At 39.0% G+C, this 27,066-nt stretch overlaps 1 protein-coding gene across 4 annotated transcripts in view; it reads right to left on the reverse strand.

The window, feature by feature from the left end:
* Positions 1–27,066, reverse strand: part of PRUNE2 (prune homolog 2 with BCH domain) — a 259,194-nt gene that overhangs the window by 209,789 nt on the left and 22,339 nt on the right. For all 4 annotated transcript variants that reach the window (XM_059924952.1, XM_059924949.1, XM_059924950.1 and 1 more), the window contains exon 2: positions 271–375. In XM_059924952.1, the coding sequence (XP_059780935.1) occupies positions 271–375 (105 nt within the window). The remainder of the gene's footprint in view (positions 1–270; positions 376–27,066) is intronic.

Consider the following 27,066-nt stretch of genomic DNA (forward strand, 5'->3'; position numbering starts at 1 on the left):
AACTATTATAAAATTTTAAAATTTTTATTTGAAAAAAATTGATCTTATTGAAATAATGTTTTATGCAGAGTCAGTAAAAAATGACTAGAACAATGCCTAACATGTAGTAAGTGACCAATAAATATTTGTTGATTAATGGATTATAATACATTATTCTCTGCAACAATAAACCAGAACATGAAAATTTAAGTTTCCTTGTTTTTCCTGAAAATATTTTTTTTAAAGTTATATCATAATTCAAATAAAAAGCATAATCTTCTTTTCCCTCACCTTGTCTAGAAAGTAAGCATATGTGAAGGCAGAAATGAGAGAATCCAGGTCACACGATTTATGTCCAATAACCACATGGACCTTCTCCAAGCGTTTGCTTCGATTCTGAAACAAATTCAAATAAAACATCACAATTTAACAACAGATTAATATAAAGTGGATATTTTTCAATCTTTTTTAAAGTATGCCTTAGCTATATTCAGACAATTGCAGAAATTCATAAACGTATCATGAAGCTTTATATAAGGACATAAAACTGCACAACATGTTTAACATTCAGAAATGCTCATTCAAATTTTAGTTAATTGTCAGGAACAGAAACTTGTTGGTTCGAAACCTTGGGAGCTTCCTTTGGTGAAATCTGAAACTGGCCCCCATACACAGAAGGCAAGGGGAGATTGAAGAAAGAGGCAGGCCACTCCAGATAGGTGGCAGGTTCAATAAGCAAGGGAACTTACAAGGCTTGTCTTGGGCGGCCACAAGACAAGTATATCTCCACACCTGCCCACCAGAATCAAAAGTTTATATAGAGGCCTTAACTGGCTTCAGTGATGTATGGTCTCAACAACATATTGCTCTCTCGAGGCTGTGTCCTTGAAAATGGTTCCCACTGTGTGATCAGTGGGCAGATTGTACCTTCCAAGGTCAGGGGAGGGGGTGAGGAGCCTTCAATTGCCAGGGTCTAGCTCTCGGGTCAACTGGCAGTCATGTCCTCTCAATGACCTCCTCCAACAAAAATGTGGTTTTATTAAGATCATCCACAATCTAACTTAATATGAACTGTATCTCTGAGTCATAATTTTTTAGTAAAAGATTATTTTGGTCTAAAGAGCAGTTCCATAGTATTCCATATCACTTCCTTATATAAGATGTTCTTCTCACTTTGAGAGACAAAGTGACTTTTTTCATATGTCCCTGGCGTGCAACACAATTTGGTAGGAATTTATTTTTTCCTGCCACATTTTGGGTGACAGGATATGCTCTCTCTGCATGACATTCTATCAGTTAGCAAATGAAAGTTGTTGTAACACTTTTCTTCCCTCCAGAGAGAGGACTCTGATTAGTATTATTTTTCTAAAAATACAAATCAGTTGCTATTAAAGAGTGTATATTGTCACCTCTCTGTAAGAGAATACATACTATTTTCTTTCCTGGCTAACTCAATACTTCCTTAAAATTCCTTTATAGAAGGCTGACCTCCTTATAAAATACCGAGTTGGAATTGCTAAAGAACTAATCACTTCCAGAAAATTTCACAACAAAACTGTCCAATAATGATGTGTAACCTAAACTGACATCTTTATAGTATGTCATAGATGATACATATGTATACTTCCCCCACTTTTCATCCTTTGTTTTAATTTCTTTTTTTAGGACTGACTAGAACGCCAACTCAATTATAGCACTGCTCAAAAAACGTACATTAAAAATCCACTGTTCGTGACCACTTCAATAAAAAAGACTTGTTATTCCTTTTTCTACAGAACAAAGGTAAAGGATTATTTAGTAACTTACTAGGCCTCTTACAATGTGTTGGTAAGTATAGGGAACTGCCATATCAGACTCAGAAACTAGTTATTCAACAACCAAGTTGTGGCCCAAGGAACATAATAAAGTAAATCTCGGAGGAGGCTTAGTCAAGAGCCTATCAACGTAGAGAATGATGGCAGGATCAATATTGCAGATGAGTCGTCCAGTATGCAATACTGTTAAATTAAAATAAATGTATGTATTTTAAAATATATTGACATCTTGATCTTTAGTAAAACAACAGGATTTTAAAATGTTATAAACTCTCCGAAGATAATTACGACCACTGCCCTCCCATCACCATCTGTAGCGCCCCATTCCTTCCTCTCCCAGCTTCCTTCCCTCGAGCTCATAAATTTATAGCTAGCTCACTTGTACTTTTTGAGGATTTGTCGAGGCCCAGTTCTTACTCTCAAAGCCAGACTGCTTCCCCTGTGCAAGACTGTTAGATATTTTAGAGGTATCTAAAGAAATTTGGCTAAATGGAATTACACTCCATTACAACACAAACAAATGCATTAGGAAATTATATTACTGTAGACTGTTGTTCTTCTGAGAAGCTCGAAGGTCTAAGTAGACATTACCTCATTTCTCCTCCCATATCTCTTGTAAAGCAGACAGTAAGAAGATTAATAACACGTTTTATAGGTCAATAGAGTCTGTGATAGGACCAGGATTGTTCCCAGAACCCATGATCCAGTACAAAGAGCCCTGTCTCTTCTGCCCTTCACCAACCACTCCATAATGCCATAATGACTTCAGCATCCACAAAATGAGCAAGCATGGAGATTGAGGGAGAAAGAGAATGTTAAATATGCCTTCTAAATACAGCAAGCCTTCAGAAAATTATAGCATTAAAATGACCCCAAAGCTGACCTATCTGCTTTCTTGTCTAGGTTCAGTAATTCCTAGGCACGGCTCTGCATTCAACACTCAACTTGCACGAAAGAAGACATGGGGGGAATAAGAAGACTTGTGTGTCAATTCATTTCAAAGCCCAAGCCAATCATTAATTAGAAAAAGAAAGGAACTAAATAGGATTGTGAACCCAAACATGTTGGACCAATTTTCACAATTTGGGAATCTTCTAAAATTATGATTTATTCATCCTTCTCCATTTAAAGAGAAAAAAGCACGTATCATCTTACAGATCAGGCTGTAGAAGATCCCAGTACAAATCTTTGAGGGTTACTTTTAGTGCCACATGCCTCTCTTCATGCTTTCTTGTTTGTGTCTTCTGATTCCCCCTTCTTCCCACACATCCAGTTCTCTAAGAGTCATGACTTCTTCTGGCACCATTTACTGTGTCTGCCATCTCCAGTCAATGCCCCAGCCCCCAGGCTCCAACACTATCTTCTCCCCAGCACCCACCTCCATCAAAATGTACCATTCTGGTGCCCATACTATCAGGGATCTATCTGCTCCTTCACTATCAATTCCAATAGAGAGTCCATGCCAATGAGTACTCTTGGGTTAATGCGTTACCCACCAAGGTAACGTACTTTCATTTTAAAGAGACCTTCCAGAGATTATGCCACAATCCAAAAAGATGACCAGAAATTTCAGGCTGGCTAAAAATGCTGGACAAGAAAAAAAGGACCTCACAACAAGAAGGTACCTTTGGTGACTACCAATCAGCCTTAAAAATAGTAGGCTCAACCTCAAAAAAATCTTAGATGTTCCAAAGTGCCTGATTCCTACCAAAACCCACTAAGATATAATTAGAGTGTAGCAAAAGTCAGATATCATAGTAACCAGGCTTAGACAGTCTCCTGCCTGCTTGGAGGAATAAAACATGAAATTAGTTATATCAATCTTAATATCTATGTCCCTTGATACAGTTCAAATTGGAGTTTAGAGTATTCACAAAGAGACAAATTATGCTCAAATAAAAGTGGCATATGTATAATTTTATCAATTCAATTAATCATTGTCATTCAACTAATAAAACCCTGTTTGTGCCAGGCATTGCACTAAGTCCTGGGGATACAGCACTGAACCAAACAGACAAAAATCCCAGTCCCCATGGCACTTTTATTTTAGTGCAAGGAGATATAAAGAACCAGTAATTAGATTATGATGAATGGAAGAGGAGGGTGCCCTGGGATGAGGCTCACTGAGAAGGTGACATTTGAATAAAGACCCGAAGGGAAGAAGTGGGACCTCCAGTTATCTCAGGCCAAGGAAATAGCAGGTGCAAAGGTGAAAGCATGCCCAGGATGTTCAACAAATAATTATTACCTGGTGTATACATTTTCTAAATGTGACTTTGTAAACTCCTAGCCAGGAGTGAATAGATCTGGCAAGGAAATAGCCGCACCCTGGTATTGATACAAGCACACCAAGCCTTAAGGAATCTCAGGAGACAGAAGATTCATCGTTACTACCTACACCCAGTGCTGAGCAAGCCCAACACAAAATGGAATCTTGATAATGGGTTGAAATAGACACTATACTCAATTTATACTATACCTTACACTTCTGAATAGATGGACAGAATCTTTCCATAATCAATGTACAAAAGAAAACATATTGAATATGCCAGTATTCCAGATCACAATTTTAATATGCTTTCAAAGTGTAAATCTATACCTCACTAAAATGAGACTCCTTAATGAAGTTTACTTCTTACCTCTTTTTAAAAGCAGAGAAATACCTAAGCATTCAGATTCAACCGCCCGTGAAAGCAAACTGTACTTGTCAGGCAAAAGCACTTTCAAACACACCCACAGAAAACAGACCTGATCAGAAAGAGCCTTGCCTAAGCTCAGCCTCCTCCATCAATTTTTTCATAACTCCACCCTCTGAGGAACAAAGCTGCTCCTGCCTGGAACTTTCACATCCGGAGCCCCACAGCTAACCTTTAGTCAACAAACCCTTGCAGTACAGTTATACTATGATTTCTCCACACCCATCCTACCCAACTCTCTTTTCTTAAAAACCCCAGGCAAATGTTTTCAAAAATAATGATTTGAAATGAACTTTGTTTCAAAAACATTATAGGCAAAGCCTACGAAAGTTGGAGAGTCCCCTTCCTCGCACATTAAAGCAGGGCACATTCCTCAGTCCCTCATCCTTAACCAAAAAGTGAAGACGTGAGAGAAGAAGAGGCTGCTTGAATTTATCGAATGGTATCTCCAAAGAAACCCAGGCACAGAAAACAGTTGGCAATTGACTTGACTACTTCTAACTCCAAGTCAGTGAGGGGGTCTTCCTTCCTGAAGGCTGGCTCTGGGTGGCACAGAAAAGGGCCTGGTTCCTCCCCAGAAAAACCCCGTGAATCTATGGCTGCCGTGATTCTAAATCAGAAGACTCACAGGATGGGCAAGAGGAAACCTTACATGCTGCTAATCCCTATCAATCCCTATCTCCACGCCAGTCACAGCCACCAGGAAAACCAGGAGCGGGGTGGGGGGGATGCATAAGGAACCACAGCCAAATGAGCAGCAGGGACAAAGGGAGCTGTGGAGCTGCCCAGAGCAACCTGGTCTTCCAAAGGCGAGAACTATAAGTCTCTGATCAGCTCTGTCGGATATGGATAAAGTCACATCCTTTGTTCATTTGGTAAATGAATGAGATGCCTCTTGATATCGGCCTTGGGTCTGAGATGATGTCTGGAACTCCTGACCTCCTGAACTTCTCATAATCTTATCATTACCTGGAAAAAGGTTGGGACCCAGAGGGAGCAAACGCTGGAGGGATGGCAACAATCGAAAGTTTAAAAAAGCAAAGGAGAAAAAGCTTATCACTCTGTGCAAAGTCCCCAGAACACAAGGACTTTCCTCATCAACTGAAACCTTTGTATTTTATTCCTTATTTTTGTTTATTTTTCTGGTAAGAAAAAAAATACATGTCATTATAAAAAGTCAGACACAACAAAAATTAATAAAACAAAGATAACAACTGTTAACATATTGTTGAATATTCCACGTTTTAAATTTACCCACGTATATTTACCTATATACTTTACAAAAATGGGGTACTTCTATTCCCACTCTTTAGAGACTCCCTTTTTTCACTTAACAGTATACTATGGACCTTTTTCCATGACCAAAACTACAGTTATTCTTCATTCTTACTGGCTTAATGGTAGCAATTGTGTGGACACATCTGTATGTATAGAGGGATGGCGGGGTTGGTATGTATATATAGAATTCCTGGAATTAGAGTATGTGCTTCTTTTTTAAATCTGCATGATATTGCCAAATAGGATACTCTGGCCCACTGGCCACCTCGTTTAGTCCAGTTTCACTCTAATGGTTAATTAATAAACAATAAGAAGTGACTGGAGGCTGTAACTGATCTCTTCTGAGAACTGTACTTCAGGTCATGTGTAAAAGCAAAAACATTTACCAGAATCTACAAATTCAGGACACAGACTTTTTATATTTAATTTTCTCATAAATGTCCAAATTTAATTGGTGACGTACTAGATGAATATAAACCAATGAATTAGGAAAAGGCAAAAAGTTTTCAATGACGAAACTCAAATGATTTTGAGATAATTTAATTGTCTCACTTACTGATAAAACTAAAACCTAATCAATTCAGAGAAGTATATACTGTCTAGAGCCTCCCCACTCACCGCCCTCCTAACCAACCCCAGTAATATTTTCCTTCAGCCTCTCTTTGCCATGCTGAAGAAGGCCCTCTTTTAATATCTCTCATTTGGGAAAAATGAGGGATGAGAGTCGGTCTGAGCAAATTCAGCTCTAAATGGCTCAGACCCTGTGCACCTGTATCCCTTCTAGACTGTCAAATGCAGAGGCCATTGTGGGTAGGCGGTGAGGGGGCAAAAGCTAAACCCACCTATTGCCCAAGGCCCTTCTTCTTGGGTGGGCATCTGGGTCCCCAGTTTCCTTGGGGTCAGGATCCTTTTAGTTGGGGCATCGGGTACTGGCTCAACCATTCTTTGTCTTTCTCAGCTGAATCCATCTTCCTCAGCCTGTTTGCTACCGATCTTGAAAACACAGTGTTCTCAAGAGGAATGACTTCATATATGGTTTACATACTTCCTCTGGATCATAATAATGATTTAGGCTGGAATTGTTATTTTACTTACAGCATTTAATTTTTTTATATTTTTTTGTTCAGTATTCCTTTACTGACAATGTCCTCAAAGGACAGTATTGAGGGACAGCACCATTATTTTTCCTCCACAACTTCAACCAGGAAAGGTCAAGGATGGTCCTCCCAAATCCTTACCTTTCCTGAAAAGCCCCTTTAGGAATTGTCCTACATAGCTTCCTAAGATATTATCATTTTTCAGCCATTCCACTTTTGGGGGAACTGTGTCCATACATTTATTACCAACTGGATGGGGTAGCTCTTTACTTCCCTTTTGGTACTGCTTCCTTTCAGCTTAAAAACAAATCTGTCCACCATGGTTTCATAGATTTTTATAATCTCTCAACCTTCCTCTTTTCAGACTTAAGAGCTGTAGTCTTTTCCATCTAGCCTCATCTCTGACCTTCCGCTGTCTGTGACCCTTTGCTATGCTCAGACCTTGCTATGAACTGAATTGTGTACCCCCATAATGCATATGTCAAAGGCCTAACCCCCAATGTGATGGTATTTGGAAATGGGGTTTTTGAAAAATAATTGAGTATACATTTAGTCATGAGGGTGGGGCCCTCAAGATGGAATTAGTGCTCTTATAAGACACCAGAGTGCTTGTGCTCTCTATCTCTCTATTTCTTTCTATCTCTCTCCACCATGTGAGATCACAGGGAGAAGGAGGCTTTTGATAAGCCCAGATGATGGTTCTCACCAGAACCCAACCATGCTGACACCCTGATCTTGGACTTCCAGGCTTCAGAACTGTGAGAAATAAATTTCTGGTGTTTACCCCATCCAGTCCATGGTATTTTGTTATGGCAGCCCAAACTTACTAATACAGACCTCCAAACTGGACTCTTTCCAAAATTTAAATCTACCTAGCAAATAACTGATCTTTAGAGAAAGCTTGGAAGAGCTTATTTTACTAAATGATTGATGTCAAAGGCAATACAAGGGTTTTTAAAAACCAAATGAAAAAGAACACCCCTGCTACACACACATAGAAAACTACACCCATGTCACCTAAGGTTAATTTACTATCAAACATAGAGTTAATTTATACCATCATTGTAATGTAAGTTACTTTATAAAATAATGTATGTTCATTGTAAAATATTTGGAAAATGTAGAAACACAAAGAAAAAAACCCTCAAGACCCAAAATAATCACTATGAACACAACGTATTCTTTCCAACTTTGTTCTATACATTTATGAGTGTTCTCTTTTGTAATACTGTGATCATATTATACCTAACATTTTGTAGTTTCTCTTTTTTAACAACATTCTGAGTATTCTTTTAAAATTCTAAAATATAAATGTTGTGATGACCAGGAGTAATACGCGTTTGCTTTTGTAACCCCAGCTGCCCAGTCTATTGCTTTGCACACAGTAGGTGCTCAATAACCATTGAAAAAATGAATAAGTAAATGAATAATTATGACATTTAATGGATACAGTATTCATTAATAAGGATCATTATAAATTATTTAGTCAGTTCCCTACTGTTGCAGATTTAAGTTAATTTTTTGATAATGTAAATAAGACTGCAGGGAATATTTGGAACATAGTATTTTTGTGCCTATCTCTAGTTATTTCTTCAGGATAAACTCCCAAATTTTACATTTCTGGGTCAAAGAATGTAAGTATTTTAACGCTCACCAGAAAAGTTGTAGAAATTTACATTTTCACCTACAGAAATACCTGATTTTCAAATCTTCAACTCTGTGTTTAAGCATTATCTTGTTGATAGGTAAAATAGTATCTTAATGTTGTATTTATTATAATTATAAGGGCTTTAGGTCATTTTTTCATACGGATACTAAACATTCCTGTCTTCATACAGACATATTTTTTGTGAATTTTTCACTGTATATCCTTTTAGCATGTTTATCCTATTCTCACTGATGAATTAAAATACTATATTATTAACAAATTCAACTCTGGAAACGTTAATAAGATATTACTTTGTTCTCTGGCCTTGGGCATCTATGGAACAGCTTGTTCAATAAGTTGCATTAAGTGTGCAATAAGCATGAATTATTTAATATGACATTATCCTTTCAAGCACTAAAGAGTAATGGTACACTCTTTACCATCTTTTCCTCAGTCTACCTGCTGTGGTTTCTGAAAATGTTGCAATAATACAGGTCAGACTCTGCCTTGGTCTCTAGCTCTTGATCGGAATGCATTTACTTCTCTTATAATTAACCTCATGTAAACATGATAATACAATTTAAATTTAAATCTAAGGTGCTGAATTTATCATTATTAAGTGTCTTTAAAAGTAGTGAAAATTTTGATAGACAACAGCACCAAAAAGAATGACAGAACTAAGAGAATAGATCTTAAAAGTCCTCATCACAAAGAAAAAAAATTGTAACTATGTATGGTGATGGATGTTTAAATAAAAATAGATTGATTGTGGTGATCATTTCATTATATATTATATACAAATATCAAATCATTATGCTGTACACCTGAGACTAATATAATGTTACATGTAAACTATATCCCCGTAAATATATACATATAACATGTGATTTAGCTACTTCAATTCTGTGGGAAAAAAATGATAAAAGATAAACAACAGAGCAGGAGATAATATTTGCACCATCTTGCTATTAAAAGGGCAATATTCCTAACATACAAAAAGTTTATACACATTGACTTAGAAAAAGACAAACAACCAATGGAATAATCAGTAGAAGTATGAACAGGCAATTAACAGAAGAAAAAAATGAATAAATGAAAAGAAATTCAGCCTCATTAGTAGTCATGGAAATGCAAATTAGACCAACAATAAAATGGTTTTTTTTTTTTTGGCCCATCACATTGGCAAAAAATTGAGAGTGCTAACATCCACCGCTGGTTAGACTGTAGGCAGCAGAAAGGAATACTACAACCAATGTGGGAATAATTTGACAGTATCCTTTAAAATGCAGAATGTTCACACTTTTTGATCCAACTAACTTATTTCACTTATAGGCATCTATTCTATAGAAATAAAATCACCAATAAATATGGATACTTTAAAATTCCTTATTATAATTCAAAATCCATTGTTAAATATGGATATTCAATAAAGTCCCAAAGAACGTTTATTGAAGCAGTATTTGATGGAAGCAAAAAAAACAAAAACAAAAACAAATAAGAAACAATGTCAATATATAACAACCAAGGAATCGCTGGACAAATTATGGACTATCCATAAAGTAGAATCAAAGCAACTATTACCAAACAAATGAGTTAGATCACCATCTAATAACCTGGAAAGATGTATTCCAATATTTTTCCCACTACATCACATGGCTACTTCTTCCTTCCTGGGTCCTGCCTCTCAGAAGAAAAGCATGCTGTGGCTTCTGCTTGGGTGACAGTACTGTCTTGCTGACTGCACTAGGATCACCTACTAGGACATATTGTAATGCAGATTTCTGAGCCCATCCTGATAGTCAGAATTAGTAAGTCTGTAGTAAAGTCTAAGAATACTGTGACTTGTTTGGGAACCATGGCCTTAAAGAGAACCCAAGATTAGCGCCCAGGGACCATCTGGCTTCTGTCAACTGTAGAATGTATCTGCATTTGGGTTTTGAAAGGGACTGCTGGAGTTGCTCTAGATTAAGTACAATTTCAGAGGGAATTACTGATGTTATATTACTTAGATTTACTCAAGTCTAGAGTTAGAAAAGGGCTTGGGTTTACCCAGTTGAAACCCATCAGTGGTTTCCAAAGTGAGGTTGTGGACCTCCAAGTAAGAGAAGAAACCATGTAAACTCCTGTTTAACTCATCCTTTTAAGTTTTCTGTTTTTCTAAAAATATACAATGTGCCTTATATGCTAGTCTATTAATACATGAACAGAATTCAGAAATAAATATGTCTTCAGAGAATGAACTCAAAAGACTTTTACTAATGCTGTTGTACAACCAAAAAATGTTAGAGACCATTTTTTATAGATGAGAAACTACGAACTGAGAGATAAAGAGCAGAGGGAAGTAATAACTGTATTCCCCATCTAAAGTCCACCATGGCCCAATATTCTACTTCTGCTGTGTAGTACAGCGAAACAAAAGTCAACCACACAAATGAAAATAAACAGTAACTCTCTTCGTTTACTGGCATGTGCAATCTTTAGTTCCCAGTCACCCATGCATTTGGGGGTCAGTTATTCAATATCAGAGATCCAGTTCTACTAGATCAATGGTTCCTTGCAAGCCCTGGCCACATCTTGAACTTGGTATCCCCCAGAGTTCCTAAGGCAGTGAGTGTTCTGCACACAGCTGATGCTCAAATCAACATTTGCTAGTGAAAACAATGATTGGATATAACAGTTGGGCAGAAGAGGGTTTTCAATTTTTAGATCCTTTGTCACGCTCTTATGAAATAACTGTACTATGGACTAACACTTTGTTAATAGCCCAAAAGTTAAAAATTGTATTACGGGCTGCAAGTAATCATCCCTCTCTCAAGCTTAACAGATTCTCATTTCGTGGTGGGGTCTCTCTCTGAATCTCTCTACACACACACACACACACACACACACACACACACACACACACACCCCAGAGTATGATGACACGTGCATTCTGCCTACCTCATGGTATAAAGTTCAAAACAAAGCTTTCAAATGATTTTATATAGTGACAGATTTTATGACTATTATTCATCACATATTACTTATCACATATTTTCCCCTTTCCTCTTGACTTCTGAATCTATTCCACATTCTAAATTATTCATTATTCTGAAGACATAACTGTTGTAATAATTTTCTTTTTGATGTCTCAAGCAGTGGAAAGTAGTCCACTGTGGAACTCTGTCAAAACATGACTTGCTATTAGTGGTGTGCGTCCAACGGGCCCAATCCTGGGCCCTGATCCATTAACCCCCATAGAAGGGTTTAACTGTAATTAGCTACCAGGTGTTACTCAGCTGTGGCCCCAGCACTTAAGTGGTTAAAGGATGTCCAGTGTACAGTAATTTTAAAATTCCAGTTTACATGATTTCAGGACAAAAGGGTATTTATTGTATTAGCAATCAGAGCTAGTGAGGTTGCTGCCCCAAAGCACTGCTTTTCTAAGGAATTCTAAAACTTCATAGAGTGCTCTTTTACCTATTTTGCAGTTATATCACATCCCTTTCAGTTGACAAAATGTGGAAAATGTGTCATAAAGTTCAAATTACTTCCTATTGTCTATTCATAAATAGGATAACAATAAGACATACAACTGCTTTCCCCAAAGGTCGTTAAATGTTCAAATCTAGAATGTCCTTTTAATAAAACACTGATAATTTCTCAAGCCGGGAGATGAATATGTGGAGTTTTCTCGGGCCCCTCTGTGGTGTGTGCTTAAAAACATAAGTAATTAAAAGTAACTCTGAGAGACTAAGACAAGAAAGCAAAGAGGTTTACAAGAAAGAAGGAGAGAAAGGAAAGAAAAAAAGAAAGAGAGGAATGGAGGGAGGGAAAGAGAGAGAGAAGGAAGGAAGGATGAGGGAGGGAGGAAGGAGGGATGAAGGGAGGGAAAGCCCTTTTCACCAGGTCTTGGGAAAGCTTGGGCCCTTGAGTGCACACCCTGGGTAGCTAGTCAGAGCATGTCTTGGTTTCCATCCTTAGAGGTGAATCAGCACTTAGAATTGTACTTGGTAAAAATACTCAACTAAATATTGATTGAAAGGATGGACTAAAGCAATAAATAAGAAGCCCAAGTTCTGAGTTCGTGGGCAGCTAAAGCCTGGATTGAGACCAGAACAGCACGACCAGGAAGATGGTGTGTCTCCCTCCTCCTGTGCCCTTCACCTCCCTCATCTACTACCCTGTACCCTCCCACGAACACTCACACACATTCCACGCCCTTTGGGACATTCTTTTTTTATCTTTGTCTTATGGGGAGGGGCTGGAGAAGAACAGCAGCATTTATGATACCATCCAGGCACAACAAAGGAAAATCAAACCCTCTTGGACCCGGAAAAGCCAATCCGCAGCACCCTGACACGATTCCAACGGAATCTTCTGTGATGTAATTGAACAAAGAAAATGTTCTCAGTGGAACTAGGATTTAGGGCTAAATCAGCAAAACATCCCAGGGCTGTCAGGTTAACTTAGTACCAGGAAAATTACTGGAGGGAAATAAAGAACTGAGAGCCTTCCCTTTGCTTTTCTTTTTGTGGGCTTGCTTTTTTTCCCCCTTCATCTTGGCAGCTTTATGTTATTCCTACGCTCCTACGTGCACGTTATCTGAATGTTCACTCTGGCTGCAATAAGTCAAAAACAATTTTTAAAAGGTGGAGAAATAGCCCCCAATTGTGATTTCAATCATGATTCACTAGAGCACTCGGACCTGCTTCCCTGTTTTTTACTTTCCTCATCCATGGAAAAAAGAAATGCACTTTGAACACAAGGTGGACGTAAATGGGAAGGGGGGTTCTTTAATAACTTTTTAATCAATATATCACGGGAAAACTTAGGATGACACTTAGTAAATATATGACCTGCACTAAGCGTTTCTGTAAAACTGCTGTAGTAAATAACTTATATCAAGCGCAGAGGGAAAAGATCCAAAATAACAAAAGGTATGATGACCTTTGAACTACTTCACTTTACCTGTCATTTTCTATCCATCCAAACACAGTCTCAAGGCTCTCTGCTAAGAATATAGAACCTTCTGAAAAATAGGATGTACGTCTGTGTGTAGACAGGTGTTGCTGGGTTCTGTAGCACATGTCCACACACACTCTCAGGCCTGCTCCATTTGATCAAGTCCATCAATACGAATAACCCCTTGAATGAGGTGCATATGGGAATAAGGAGGAAGTGACATCACTGTTAACACCTATGTAGAAACTGAGAAGCTAAATAGCCACCCCCTTCCCCAATAGCTGCACTAGAGGATAGACATGTACTAAGGGAATTCTATAAAATGGAAGTCCCCCCATGTGGGTCATTGACACAATCCCTGCTGGAACAACTCACAGAAGCATCTCTAGGATAAAGCACTTTGTCCAGGGATGGGCAACACCCAACCCACTGAGCTTCGAAATACAATATCAATCAGAAAAAAAAAAAAGATTAGAAAGCTATGCTTACATTACTACTTCTCAAATTTGCCCTCAAGCTTAATATTTAGTAATAGCCCTAATTTTTGTTGCTATCTTTCTCACCTTTAAAGTTGTTATAAGTTGTAGGAATTTACTTTTTTCCTTGATTAAAAGTATTTCCTTTTTTACTGGAAACATGGTGATTCGTAAGTATTTTAATTTTTCTTTAATGGATCCTTATGGAAAAGAAAAAAAAGCCTTCTCAGCTCTACACTAAGTTCCCAGAACTTTCTTTTGTGAGCCTTCTCTCAGATCAGGTCCTCTTAACTGTGTCGCCTCTTTCAAAGCCAGCCGCTGTATGGCGCAGGCTGTCCAGATCCTTTAATTATTTCTTCTTCCTCAGACTGGGAGGGCTGAAGCTAATTAGTCAGGTTTTTTCTCTCCATGATCAAGCCAAGATGCACTCGGAAGACTTTTCCCAGAAGCTTTGCCTTTCTGCAGTCAGCTTTTTGTTGTCATAAGGAAGATCTATTGCTTTAATACTCACGCGAGTAATCGTCTGTATTTGGAATGGACGTCAGGCAGGCGACACCACACACCTGGCATGTCTGAAACCTTCTCAGACATGACAGTAATGAACAGATAAGTGGCTAGAAGCCGGCAGGAGGAGAAGATGCATTTCCAGCAAGATGCAGTTATGCAGGTTCACAGGGACATGTACTAGAGATATGCAGAGCAATGACTGTACTTTGCAAAGATGATAGTTTTTAATGATGCCGTTATTCAGTACACTGTGTGTTTTTCAGTGACAGAAGAACCCTCACCTTCCAAGTGACCTCTCATTCTCTCTCGCTGTCTCTCAATATTTTGCAAAATAGAAAACCCTTTTCAAAACTAAACAGTACCTGGCACAGAGTAGTTGGCTATTCAATAAAGATTTATTAAAATACGTGTCTGGTGACACAGCATAGTGCCGTAGGATACAGATGTAGATGAAGATAGGTATAAAAATATGTGCATATGTATTATTTCATATGTTTTAAAAGCATAAACATGTTAACATTAACTAAGCACCACCCTCTGAGAACAAGCTTTTCCAGTGAAAAGTTTCCAGTTTTCTAAGCGTCAGATCCTTCCAACCCTGGGATAATACGATTTTATGATTCTAAGTACTAAATAACCTATGTTTCAGTTGCCCAGACATTTTCCCTTTGCTCTCTTCTGTTGAGAGAATTGCCCAGAGTCTCCAAACATAGCCCCTCAATATAGAAAAATTTCAATATATCCATTTGAATTTTACTTTTGCCATTTAAAGGTACATCATCAACTGAATAGATTATGAAAAAGTTACCTTTAATACAAAATATTTGAACAAAGTTTTCTGCCTTGATATTTTAAATAATCATGTAAAAAAAGAAAGGTGTTATATTAGAGGAAGATTTTGTTATTTTAATTTTTAAATAGGTGTCACATTGAACTTTCAATAAAAAATATATGTCCAAAGAATGACAAATGAGGAAGGTTTAAAAATATTATGACAACCTTAAGAGTACATAATAAAAATGCATCAGACCGCCAAATCTTTCACCATAATAAATAGCGGTAACATGGATGACATCAGCTTTTAAAATTTTTCACTCATCTTGTAAAATAAATCTTTGTTCATTTTGGGCTTGTGGTTATATTCAATGATGAATTATGTACAGCTTTTAATTAAAGACTCAAATTTTCTTACCATTTTATTTTCCTTAAGAGAGTACTCTTTCTGAGTAATTTCTTTAGCAGAAGTTTAAAAATTCAATAACAACTAGAATATTACATCCTAATTTCTTAATACTGTGGTGTCTGCTCTGAAAATTCCAAATATTTGAAACTATTAGTTACCTAACACTTATGACAACTGCAAACCCACTGTCCTATGTATAGATGCAAAGCTTTTGGAGGTACTGATGTAGAAGCAAATAGTCTTATTAGAAATACTTGTCAGTTACTCAACAGACAACAATCGGAGAAGTGAATCTATGGTTTGAAGACCCAAAGGAGTAATAGCATTCTAGCAGTGACCTTGAACTGATTAAGAAAGTATTGTTTAAAAAACAGAAACATAGATCAATGGAACAGGATAGAAAGCCCAGAGATAAACCCACGCACATATGGTCACCTTATCTTTGATAAAGGAGGCAAGGATATACAGTGGAGAAAAGACAGCCTCTTCAATAAGTGGTGCTGGGAAAACTGGACAGGTACATGTAAAAGTATGAAATTAGGACACTCCCTAACACCATACACAAAAATAAACTCAAAATGGATTAAAGACCTAAATGTAAGGCCAGACACTATCAAACTCTTAGAGGAAAACATAGGCAGAACACTCTATGACATAAATCACAGCAAGATCCTTTTTGGCCCAGCTCCAAGAGAAATGGAGATAAAAACACAAATAAACAAATGGGACCTAATGAAACTTAAAAGCTTTTGCACAGCAAAGGAGACCATAAACAAGACCAAAAGACAACCCTCAGAATGGGAGAAAATATTTGCAGATGAAGCAACTGACAAAGGATTAATCTCCAAGATTTATAAGCAGCTCATGCAGCGCAATAACAAAAAAACAAACAACCCAATCCAAAAATGGGCAGAAGACCTAAATAGACATTTCTCCAAAGAAGATATACAGATCACCAACAGACACATGAAAGAATGTTCAACATCATTAATCATTAGAGAAATGCAAATCAAGACTACAATGAGATATCATCTCACACCAGTCAGAACGGCCATCATCAAAAAATCTAGAAACAATAAATGCTGGAGAGGGTGTGGAGAAAAGGGAACACACTTGCACTGTTGGTGGGAATGTAAAATTGATACAGCCACTATGGAGAACAGTATGGAGGTTCCTTAAAAAACTAAAAATAGAACTACCATACGACCCAGCAATCCCACTACTGGGCATATACCCTGAGAAAACCATAATTCAAAAAGAGTCATGTACCAAAATGTTCATTGCAGCTCTATTTACAATAGCCAGGACATGGAAGCAACCTAAGTGTCCATCATCGGATGAATGGATAAAGAAGATGTGGCACATATATACAATGGAATATTACTCAGCCATAAAAAGAAACGAAATGGAGGTATTTGTAGTGAGGTGGATGGAGTTAGAGTCTGTCATACAGAGTGAAGTAAGTCAGAAAGAGAAAAACAAATACAGTATGCTAACACATATATATGGAATCTAAGGGGGAAAAAAATGTCATGAAGAACCTAGTGGCAAGACGGGAATAAAGACACAGACCTACTAGAGAATGGACTTGAGGATATGGGGAGGGGGAAGGGTAAGATGTGGCAGGGTGAGAGAGTGGCATGGACATATATACACTACCAAATGTAAAATAGATAGCTAGTGGGAAGCAGCCGCATAGCACAGGGAGATCAGCTCGGTGCTTTGTGACCACCTAGAGGGGTGGGATAGGGAGGGTGGGAGGGAGGGAGACACAAGAGGGAAGAGATATTGGGAATATATGTATATGTATAACTGATTCACTTTGTTATAAAGCAGAAACTAACACAGCATTGTAAAGCAATTATACTCCAATAAAGATGTTAAAAAAAAAAAAGTATTGTTTATCTTCACAAATCAATCGAAGTCCTGCCCTATGCTCCCCTCCCAAGTTTTGCTGTTGGTGGTTTGTTTGACTCTATTTCAGAAGGCTATAGCAACTAAGAGCCCTTAGATCATATAACATACAAATTTTCATCAAAGGAAAAACAGAGAGCAAGACTCCCCAACACGTGTGTGCACACGGACGTGTGTGTGTGTGTGTGTGTGTGTGTGACTTCTGAATTCACTCATGTCTTGAGATCTTTAGAATCTCAGGGTGGAAAAAAGGGGAGAAGATGCTTTTAAAAAACCCTTGATAGTTACGCTTCTGGATATTGTGGTAGGAGAGTGCTGGTAGTAAAATGTGGGGTGGGGGCAAGAAAAGATGGAGAGAATGTGGGACCATTGGATGCGGGAGGTGGTCCTCTCTTCCCACTCTCTTGGTGAGCAAACCCCAGCTAACTGGAGAAACTCAAGTGGCAACAACCAGTTAGTAACAACAGTGACAGCAGAGAGCACCTCACTGTCTCACAACCCCAGGGGGGCGCCATTCACATCCCATGGAGCTGTGCCCAGGGGGTGCCATTCACATGCATTCCAAGTGAATAGTGCCTCCAGAGCAACTGCTGAGCCACTGCTGTGATTTCTCTGATCCTGGCATCATTTCACAAAATTCTCAGAATCCTGGGTGAGAGATCCTTTAGCATCCCCAGGTTAAGTCTGGTGCACAGAGACTGCCGGAGGTAACTGCCCCAGGACGGGGATTGCCAAAGCTGTGCATCTGACTGCTTCCCTGCCTGTGGGCTGACAGCAGCGCGGACTGTTTCTAGTAATCCGGTGCCTCCAAGGCTCTGCACAGTCCTGCCTTCCTCTATCTCCTACAGGCTGTTTCATACATGTTTTTAAAATTATCGTGGTCAACTTTTTATCATCCTGGGGCAAATGGAACAAACATGAATTACTATGGTAATATGGTGTTCGGTAATTATGATATAGGTAATGCCATTATAAGAAATGAAAACAATAAACCTTTATACAGATTAGCACAGACAACGGCATATTTAGAAAGCTTCCATTGTTTGGCCCTACCTGGCAACAATGGACACTAGGTCACGTCCACCACAGTCCTTGCCAACTGGAAGGTGGTCCTTCAGAGAACTGACCCGTACTTGCAGCCGTCTCCACTGAGAGCACAGCATCAGCCAGCCCCGCCACTGAGGTGTCTTCAGGGGCATATTCCAGACCCTTCTCTCAGCCCACCCTTCCTGAGTTTCTCCCCAGCTCCTTGCCCCTCCATGAGCTCTTAGGAAAGTCCCTCCTTCTAGAGGGACTAGAAATGTTTTCAATTCTCCTGCACCCTGCTACAAAAACAGTGGGTTTCTTCCTACATTACAGGTCACTGAAAAACAGAGTGTGGGCACAGAGGACAGGAGCATTAACTGCCCCAAAGTGTCGAGAAACTTCTCGAGAAGGTCTTTCGTCCAGAAAAGAGAGGTGAGAGATTCCCAGGCTGAGAAGTAGCAGGAGCCTCTACCGTTCTTTCCATGCTTCTCATTAAGTCAAAAACCACTGGACACAATGTTTATGGGAAGCACACACACACACACACACGCACCTACAAGCTCCTTCTTGGACGCAGATTCAGGCGAAATGAGAGTTTACAGGTGAAATGGCATGACGTCTGTGATTTGCTTTCAAATACCCCAGGAAACAAAACTGTACATGTACGGCGCAGAAACAGATGAAACAGAATGGCAAAGCATTGGTAATTATTGAAGATAACTGTTATGGGTTGAGTTTCATCCCCTCAAAATTCCTACGTTGGGGTTCTAAAACTCCAGTGCCTCAGAACTTACTTGGAAAAGGGGTTGTTGCAGATGTAATTAGTTAAGCTGGATGAGGTCATTAGGGTGGGCCCTAATCCAATATGACCGTGTCCTTGTAAAAAGGGGAAATCTGGACACAGAGACACGATAGAGGGAAGATGATATGAAGACACAGGGAGAAGGCCATCTACGAGCCAAAGAACAAATGAGACCGCGAGAAGTTAGGAGACAGCCCAGGAACAGATCCTTCCTTCCCTCGTGCCTTCAGAGGGAGCATGGCCCTGGGACACCTTGATCTCAAGACTTCTAGCCTCCAGAACTGTCAGGCACTAAATTTCTGTTGTTTTAAGCCACTCGGTTTTTGGTACTTTGTTTTGGCAGCCTGGGAAACTAGCACACTAAGTCCTAGGTCCAAGGAGGGTTCATTATGCAATACTTTCCATTTTTGTATATGTTTGAAATTTTCCATAATACAAAGGTTGAAAAAAAGAAGGCTTGTACGTAGTCTCAAACATACTAATAATTCAGCTGTACTCTGCTACAGCACTCCCTGAGGAAACCACGCAAGTGCCAAAGTAGCTCAGATATCCAAAAATACAGCTGGTCCCCTCTTCAGTCCATGAGTCTAATTTCACATCTGTAACCCCTTTTTAAGGAATCGCTGGTAAATCTCCCACACAAGGCGCCAGAGGGCTCTGCCTTGCCTCTTGGCTCTTTTGGGCTCCAAACAGTGGACCCTTCCTCCTCTGAAGCACAACTGCAGGCCGTCTTGCAGTGCCTTTGAAACCGCACATGAGGCAAGGCAGGGGAAGGCATCTTGCAGCACAGATCCACGGTGAAAGCTTTTGTGAATTAGTTTTCTGCCAATTGTGCACAGGCTACCGGATACACTATATTGACGGCATTTAACAATCGGTGGGCAGGTTAAGAAAAAGCACAACAGGAAGTGCATTAAATAACCTCATAATCACATTTAAAGGCCAAGTGAACCAGGGCCACTACTAGTACTAAAATACATGATAACAAAAGCAGTCAGCATTTTCCATACCATATGCTTGTAAATGTTATTCTGCAGGGAACCAATTAAAACTTAGAATACTTAGAACACAGACATATGGAACAAAACAGGGCAACTTATCTTGTCACCATGGTGCTTGCTCAGGACATCTATTAAGGAGATGTAATCCTGAATTATTAGTACCAATAAATGCTATCTTAATTATGACTACCAAAAGGCAACACCAGCACGTAAAGCTTCTGATTTGGCTGTGGCATCATTTAGAGTTTTAAATGGAAGGAGAGCCTGCTGCCTCCAGAGTCGCATGAAATACCAACTGCATTAAACATCAAAAATATAATCACTGCAGCAAATTGTTAGTCAGGCTGGGTCTCAGTTGTCTCACCTGTTACACTGGGAAAATAACAATAATATCGTTCTTCAAAATTCACAGGATTCCAAGGAAAACCATTTAAAAAGTGGTGGTGAAAGAACACTGGGAAGTATAACGCTTTGAACCAGTGTCGAGTATTTTTTTACTGTTACTGATGGAGAGAAGACACGCATATGACACAAAATAAGCAATTATCAAGATGGACAGTGATAGCCATTATGTTAAAAATCTACAGAGCTTTATTAAATTTTCCTGACATTAAAAAGGATTGAAATGAAATCGATTTTTAAAATGTGAGTTACATTCCTAGGTCAGTCGAATAGGTAAAAGACAGTCGACATTTTCCATCCTGTCGCTGGAGCTTCATTTGGCATTACTGCTTAATTTAGAATTAACGTTTAAAGGTACCAGACATATAAATTCTAGCAAGATGGTTCAAACATCATAGGAATAATGCTAGAACTGCAGACTCAAGCAATACCTCAGATACAGTGTATGCGAGAAATATAAAAGGAGAGATTAAGGAAAAGAGTAAAAAGAGCTTATAGCTGAAGGAGCGTATTAACTATCACAAGACGAGATCAGGAAGAGGGGTTGGGGGGAGTACTGTAGTGCCTGGGGGGACTGCATTAATTAATAATAAATTAACACCAAAATGTCAGTAACCAATTTCGAAACACTAATTCCACATGCATACAATCTATTTTCATCATCTGGGTAAGTCCCAAACCTAACAACATGCTGTGCACATAGTGAAGAGGTGCTCAATAAATGTTTATAAATAAATGAATGAGGAACTTGGGCATAGGGGCTCCCCCAACACTTAAGCCGTCTCACTGCTAACCATCCTTCTTTCTTACCTACATCCCTCTGACAAATATCTCAAACAGGAGAACATCAAAATCACAGGGTGGCGCAAGAGGCATGAAGAAGAACGTTTAAAAACACAGCCTGGGGCTTCCCTGGTGGTGCAGTGGTTGAGAATCTGCCTGCCAATGCAGGGGACACGGGTTCGAGCCCTGGTCTGGGAAGATCCCACATGCCGCGGAGCAACTAGGCCTGTGAGCCACAACTACTGAGCCTGCGCGTCTGGAGCTTGTGCTCCGCAACAAGAGAGGCCGCGATAGTGAGTGGCCCCCACTGTCCGCAACTGGAGAAAGCCCTGGCACAGAAATGAAGACCCAACACAGCCATAAATATAAAAATAAATAAACAAATTTTTTTTTAAAAAAGCTATTAAAAAAGACAAACAAACAAAAAAAAGCACAGCCTTGGCCCATCTGCTATATTCCCATCAGGTAGATCTGAAGTGGGGCCCAGGTGCCTGTGTTCTCAGCAAGCTCCCCAAGTGAAAGTGATGCACATCGAAATTTAAGAACCATGGCTCTATGACATATTAATTCTAGAAATTCCTATTTTCCATGAGGTAGAAGGAATCACTTCCGTAAGTCTGCTTGCAAAACCTGTTTCAAGAGAAATGATTCACTTAGACACAGAGGGGTAGTCTTGGGTTTTAGAAAAAAAAACTATTTAAAGGGTTAAATGGAAATAAAAATATACAGTTAATACTCAGAACTCAAAACCTCTTTGCATTTGACGGGGGTGAATTACAGAGAACTGTCCAAGATACTTCTATAAATGCAAGGAATAGCTTGTTCTGCTGAGGAACATGAGCACCCCACGTCCCTGACCCACACTGCCAGAGAGACTGGGGACAGGGTTCCTCCTGGATACATCACTGCCTGTCCCTGGGGCCAGTTTCCCTTGGACTTTTCAGGACATTTCCACAGCAGGCAATGGGCGATGCTGATTCCACAGACACACCTACATGAACAACTACCTTCTTTAACATTTAAATTTAATTTTTATTTTACACTGGTATATAGTTGATTTACAATGTTGTGTTAGTTTCAGGTGTAAGCAAAGTGGTTCAGTTATACATATACATATATCCATTCTTTTTCAGATTCTTCTCCCATGTGGGTTATTACAGAATATTGAGTAGAGTTCGCTGTGCTATATAGTAGGGCCTTGATTATCTATTTTATATGTAGTCGTGTGTAACTTAGAAAACAAACTTATGGTTACCGAAGGGAAAAGGTGGGAGGGAGGGATAAATTAGGAGTTTGGGATTAACAACTGCCTTTTAAAGTTCCACTCTCCTTCCTTTGCTCTATCTCCCCTTTCCGTGCTACGCAGGGCTCCTCCCCTCATGCACAGACATACCTATTACACTTGGCAGTGGTGGGTGGTGGTGAGGCCGGGAAACCATCCCACCGTTTTTAGTGAAATTGACAAATAGATCCTCAGGGCCTGCCAATCATTCTAGTGCTTCTGTTTCTAATACTGCTGCTACCCGAACATGCCACTTTACACACTAGTTTACAAATAACCATTGGATCTTGGAAGTGACTTAAACCCATGAGGAAGTTTTATATATGATTACCCCAATGGCTGCCATCTCCAGAATTGTGGTGACTGAAGAGAAATGCTAGCCAAACTACATTACATGAAATATTGTTAGGCATGAATTTAATACAGCTTGACACGTTTGAAAGAAAGTTGCCTCCTCAGGACACCATAGGATACAACATGCTTTCAGGTAAAGAAGCAGGAGACACGGGGTACTGATCCTAACTCTACTACTAACTAGCTGTGAGGCCTCGTTCCAGCACTCCTGTCTTCTCAGCGTCAGATTCTTCATCTCTAAAATAAGGAGGCTGCACCACATGATCATTAAGATTCCTTTCAGCTTTAATGCTCTAGAACAAGTCCACAAAAGAAGATAGGTGTGTAAGAGGGATCCCAGGGGGACTTGCATTTTAAAAGAGAACCTATATATTTTTCATTTTTAAAAAAAGCAAAGGGATGGCTTCCTAATGGTGGAATTCTGGGTACGGCTGCGCTCAGGACTTTAAGGTGACCTTTTAGGAATCCCTCCAATCATCCACTCAAAAGACATCTCCCTTGGCTGTTGACTTTCTCCTGAGTTTGTAAGATTAATGCTTTAAAAATATTGAGACAGTAGGGTACAGTAACCAAGTATGGTCAAATGAATAATCTACTATTTGAGGAAGGAAATTTTTCTCTGGGTTATAAATAATGCACAATTAAAGGCTTTTACAGGGACAGGCAACTGCTACCTCTTATAATGTCACTTCTAACCATTGGGACTTGGAAAGAATATCTGTCTAGCAGGTACACTTGCTCAAGACAGAAAATAAAACCCACTTAGGTACAGTGTAAAGATATACTGTGACCCTTAGTGGGATCTGGACCCAGCAGGAAGTGGCGGTTTAGCAGCGGTGTTGTTATTGACAGATTCTGGGGCTGATCAAGCCGTTTAGCAAAGCAGAGTTAGGGATCAATAGCCACATCAGCAAGATGCCACAGGTCCTTGCTGATTTCTCAGAAACTGTGCTCCACAAAAGAAAGGTCAGCACTGTGGTCAATCAGATGATGCCTGAGGCCACTGGAGATGCAAGGCATTGATGACTCCCGGTGCAAGAACGCAGACTGACCTCGAGGACAGTGCAGTTAGAGAACCAAATTTTCTCTTTAAATTCTACCGAAGAGGAGAAGGGAAAGGTAAGGGCAGTGGAGCAGCCTTTACTCTTAAAGCACATGGGTGTGTAAGAGATTTGAGGAAAGGAGCAAGAAGGTCCTGAGCAAGAAAGTAAATCACAATGTTCTTATGAAGAAGCAATTGCCCCCTTGGCTTGGTTTTTCTCATCTGCAGTCAAGTCAGCCTTCTAGCTGCATAATAAAAAGTTACTTACAGAGGACCAGAAATGACCCAGCATCTAGAGTTATCGAATCCCTAGAGCAACATTCTGTTGACCAGTTTCTGAGATATAGGGCAGATCACCCACTTTAGAAAAGTCAGAAGATGCAGAGTAAGTCTTTCTTATGAGGAATAAGATCATTAAATAGGCTGCAGGGATTTTCTCCCTTTATGATCTGTAAAAGCTGAAGCAGACAAAGTATTCATTCCTCTGGGCTTAATTGATTCTGTGACAGGTACCATGAGGATTACAGCATCTCTCAAACTCTCTTCTAAAATTATAAAAAGTCCAACTACTTGTTCTGATTAACCCGCACCTACTCACCCACCCCAAAGCAATCTGAAGTACAAGGCATTACTCTCGTTTTCAAGCATATATTTTAAAATATATGAATACACAGAGACTTCTCTTTCAGTCCTCTGTATCACCAAAATGTTTTACCAGCACATAAAATCAAGAAATATGAAATGAAACATTTTTATTTTCCATGTGGATGAACTAATGATAATATCTTACATTGAAATAGCTCCCCAGGGTATACTAGGCAAATCCCTAGCTTTTATCCCAATTGACCTTCACAATCATTCTGAAAAGTGAGTCAGGGAGGTTGTGTATTGGAAAGTATTGCCCAGGGAATGAGAGTTCCAGAGAACACTAGCAAAAAGTTTGGAAAACACTGAGTTTAACAATGTTTAAACACATGTCTGTATCACAGGGCCTCTCAGATGCTTCATGTTAGTTCATTGCAAATCTTTGTGTGTGTGTGTGTGTGTGTGTGTGTGTGTGTGTGAGAAAGAGAAAGAGAGAGAGAGAGAGAGAGAATATTTCACAAACTTATTTACTGCAAAACACTTTTTCCATGTACATCTTATGGAATTCATGTTGGGATTGCCCCTGCATCACCATTTTGCTAAGACATGATAAATATCTACAGTTGCATTTTAGCTATGCTATATTCAACAACATTTGATAAATGTTTACCGATCCTCAATATGTCAGACACTATTCTAGGAGCTATTAACAAAGCAGAAGAAAATCCCTGCTTTTATGTAGCCTATATTTTAATGGGGAAAAATTAAATTTTAAAAATTAATAATAAATAAAATATGAAATAGGGATAAATACTAAGAAGGAAAAAAGTAACAGGAAAGGTAACTCTGTGTGTGTATGTGTGTGTGTGTGTGTGTGTGTGTGTGTGTGGGCCTGTGTGCTGGGGGAGGGACAATGTTTACATAAGGTAGCCAAAGAAGGCTCCGTGAGGTGATAGCTAAGTAAGGCCCCAAAGGAGGTGAAGGAGGGAATTATCACATATCTGGAAAAGAAGTATTCTGAGCAAAGGGTACAGGAAAGGCCCATAGGTGGGACTGTATCAGAGAGATGGATTCAAATTTGATTAAAACATGGCCCTGTTTTTCATTTCTACTCTAGCGATTACTCAGTCTTTTAAGAAAGAGGCCTAACATTTTTTAAAGCCATGCATGTTTTAAGTACACATAATTCACAAGTCTTGTAGTTTACTGTGAGGAATCAGAGTCTTTCATTTGTGGTTTCTCAGACACTTTCCCTAGGGATTCCTGGGACACTTGCAGGAGGGTCTGTGAAGTCAAATCTATTTTCATGAGTATGAGAAGACATTACTGGCCCTTTTCACTGATCAGACATGTGCACAGTGGAACAAAAGCAATGATGGGTAAACCTGCCAGGGCCTTAGCAAGAATCAAAGCAGTGGCACTAAGGTAGACCAGTAGTCCCTGCATTCTTCACAGCCATGACCCTGCAGGACAAACACTGCTGGTTTTATTTACAAGTGTCCTTGACGAAACTGTTAAAAAAGTTAGTTAATTAAATCTCAAACCTGGAGTAAACACATCTTTTAATACTCTGTGGTAAAATAGGGCATATGCATAAAGTATTTCTGTTGCATTCTGAAGACCAGTGGCTGTCCAGAAGGAAAAGGAGTTTTGCAGTTATTTAAGTTGTGAGCTGATTAGCTGCTTCTCACTAAATATTTTTATTTGGGAAAATATAGTTATTTTTAATAAAATACGTTATTTTGTTAACATGTAATGGGTTTATGTTATTTTTAATGAATTAATAAATTAATATTAAATTTTTTCCATTTTAATTTCTGATATGGTATTTATTGATAAATGTAACACACATAAATAGAAGCTTTTGTCATCCTCAATCATTTTTAAGAGCAGAAAGGGTCCTGAGCCTAAAAAGTTTGAAAAACACTATACTAATAAAAGAGCAAAAATACCATGCATGGGCACATATATGAGTAAATACATATGCTTATGTATATATTTGGGATTTTTTAATTGAGGTGAAATTCACATAACACATTAACCATTTTAAAGTGAACAATTCAGTGACATTTAGTACATTCAGAATGTTGGGCAACCATCACTCTATCTAGTTCCAAAACATTTTCATCAGCCCAAAAGGAAGCCTTGTACACGTTAAGCAGTTTCTTCCCATTATCTACCTGTATCCCCAGCCCCTGGCAACCACCAATCTGTAATCTGTACCTAGGGATTTACCTATTCTGGACATTTCAT

This window comes from Balaenoptera ricei, chromosome 6 (assembly GCF_028023285.1).
Source record: "Balaenoptera ricei isolate mBalRic1 chromosome 6, mBalRic1.hap2, whole genome shotgun sequence".
Classification (NCBI taxonomy): domain Eukaryota; kingdom Metazoa; phylum Chordata; class Mammalia; order Artiodactyla; family Balaenopteridae; genus Balaenoptera; species Balaenoptera ricei.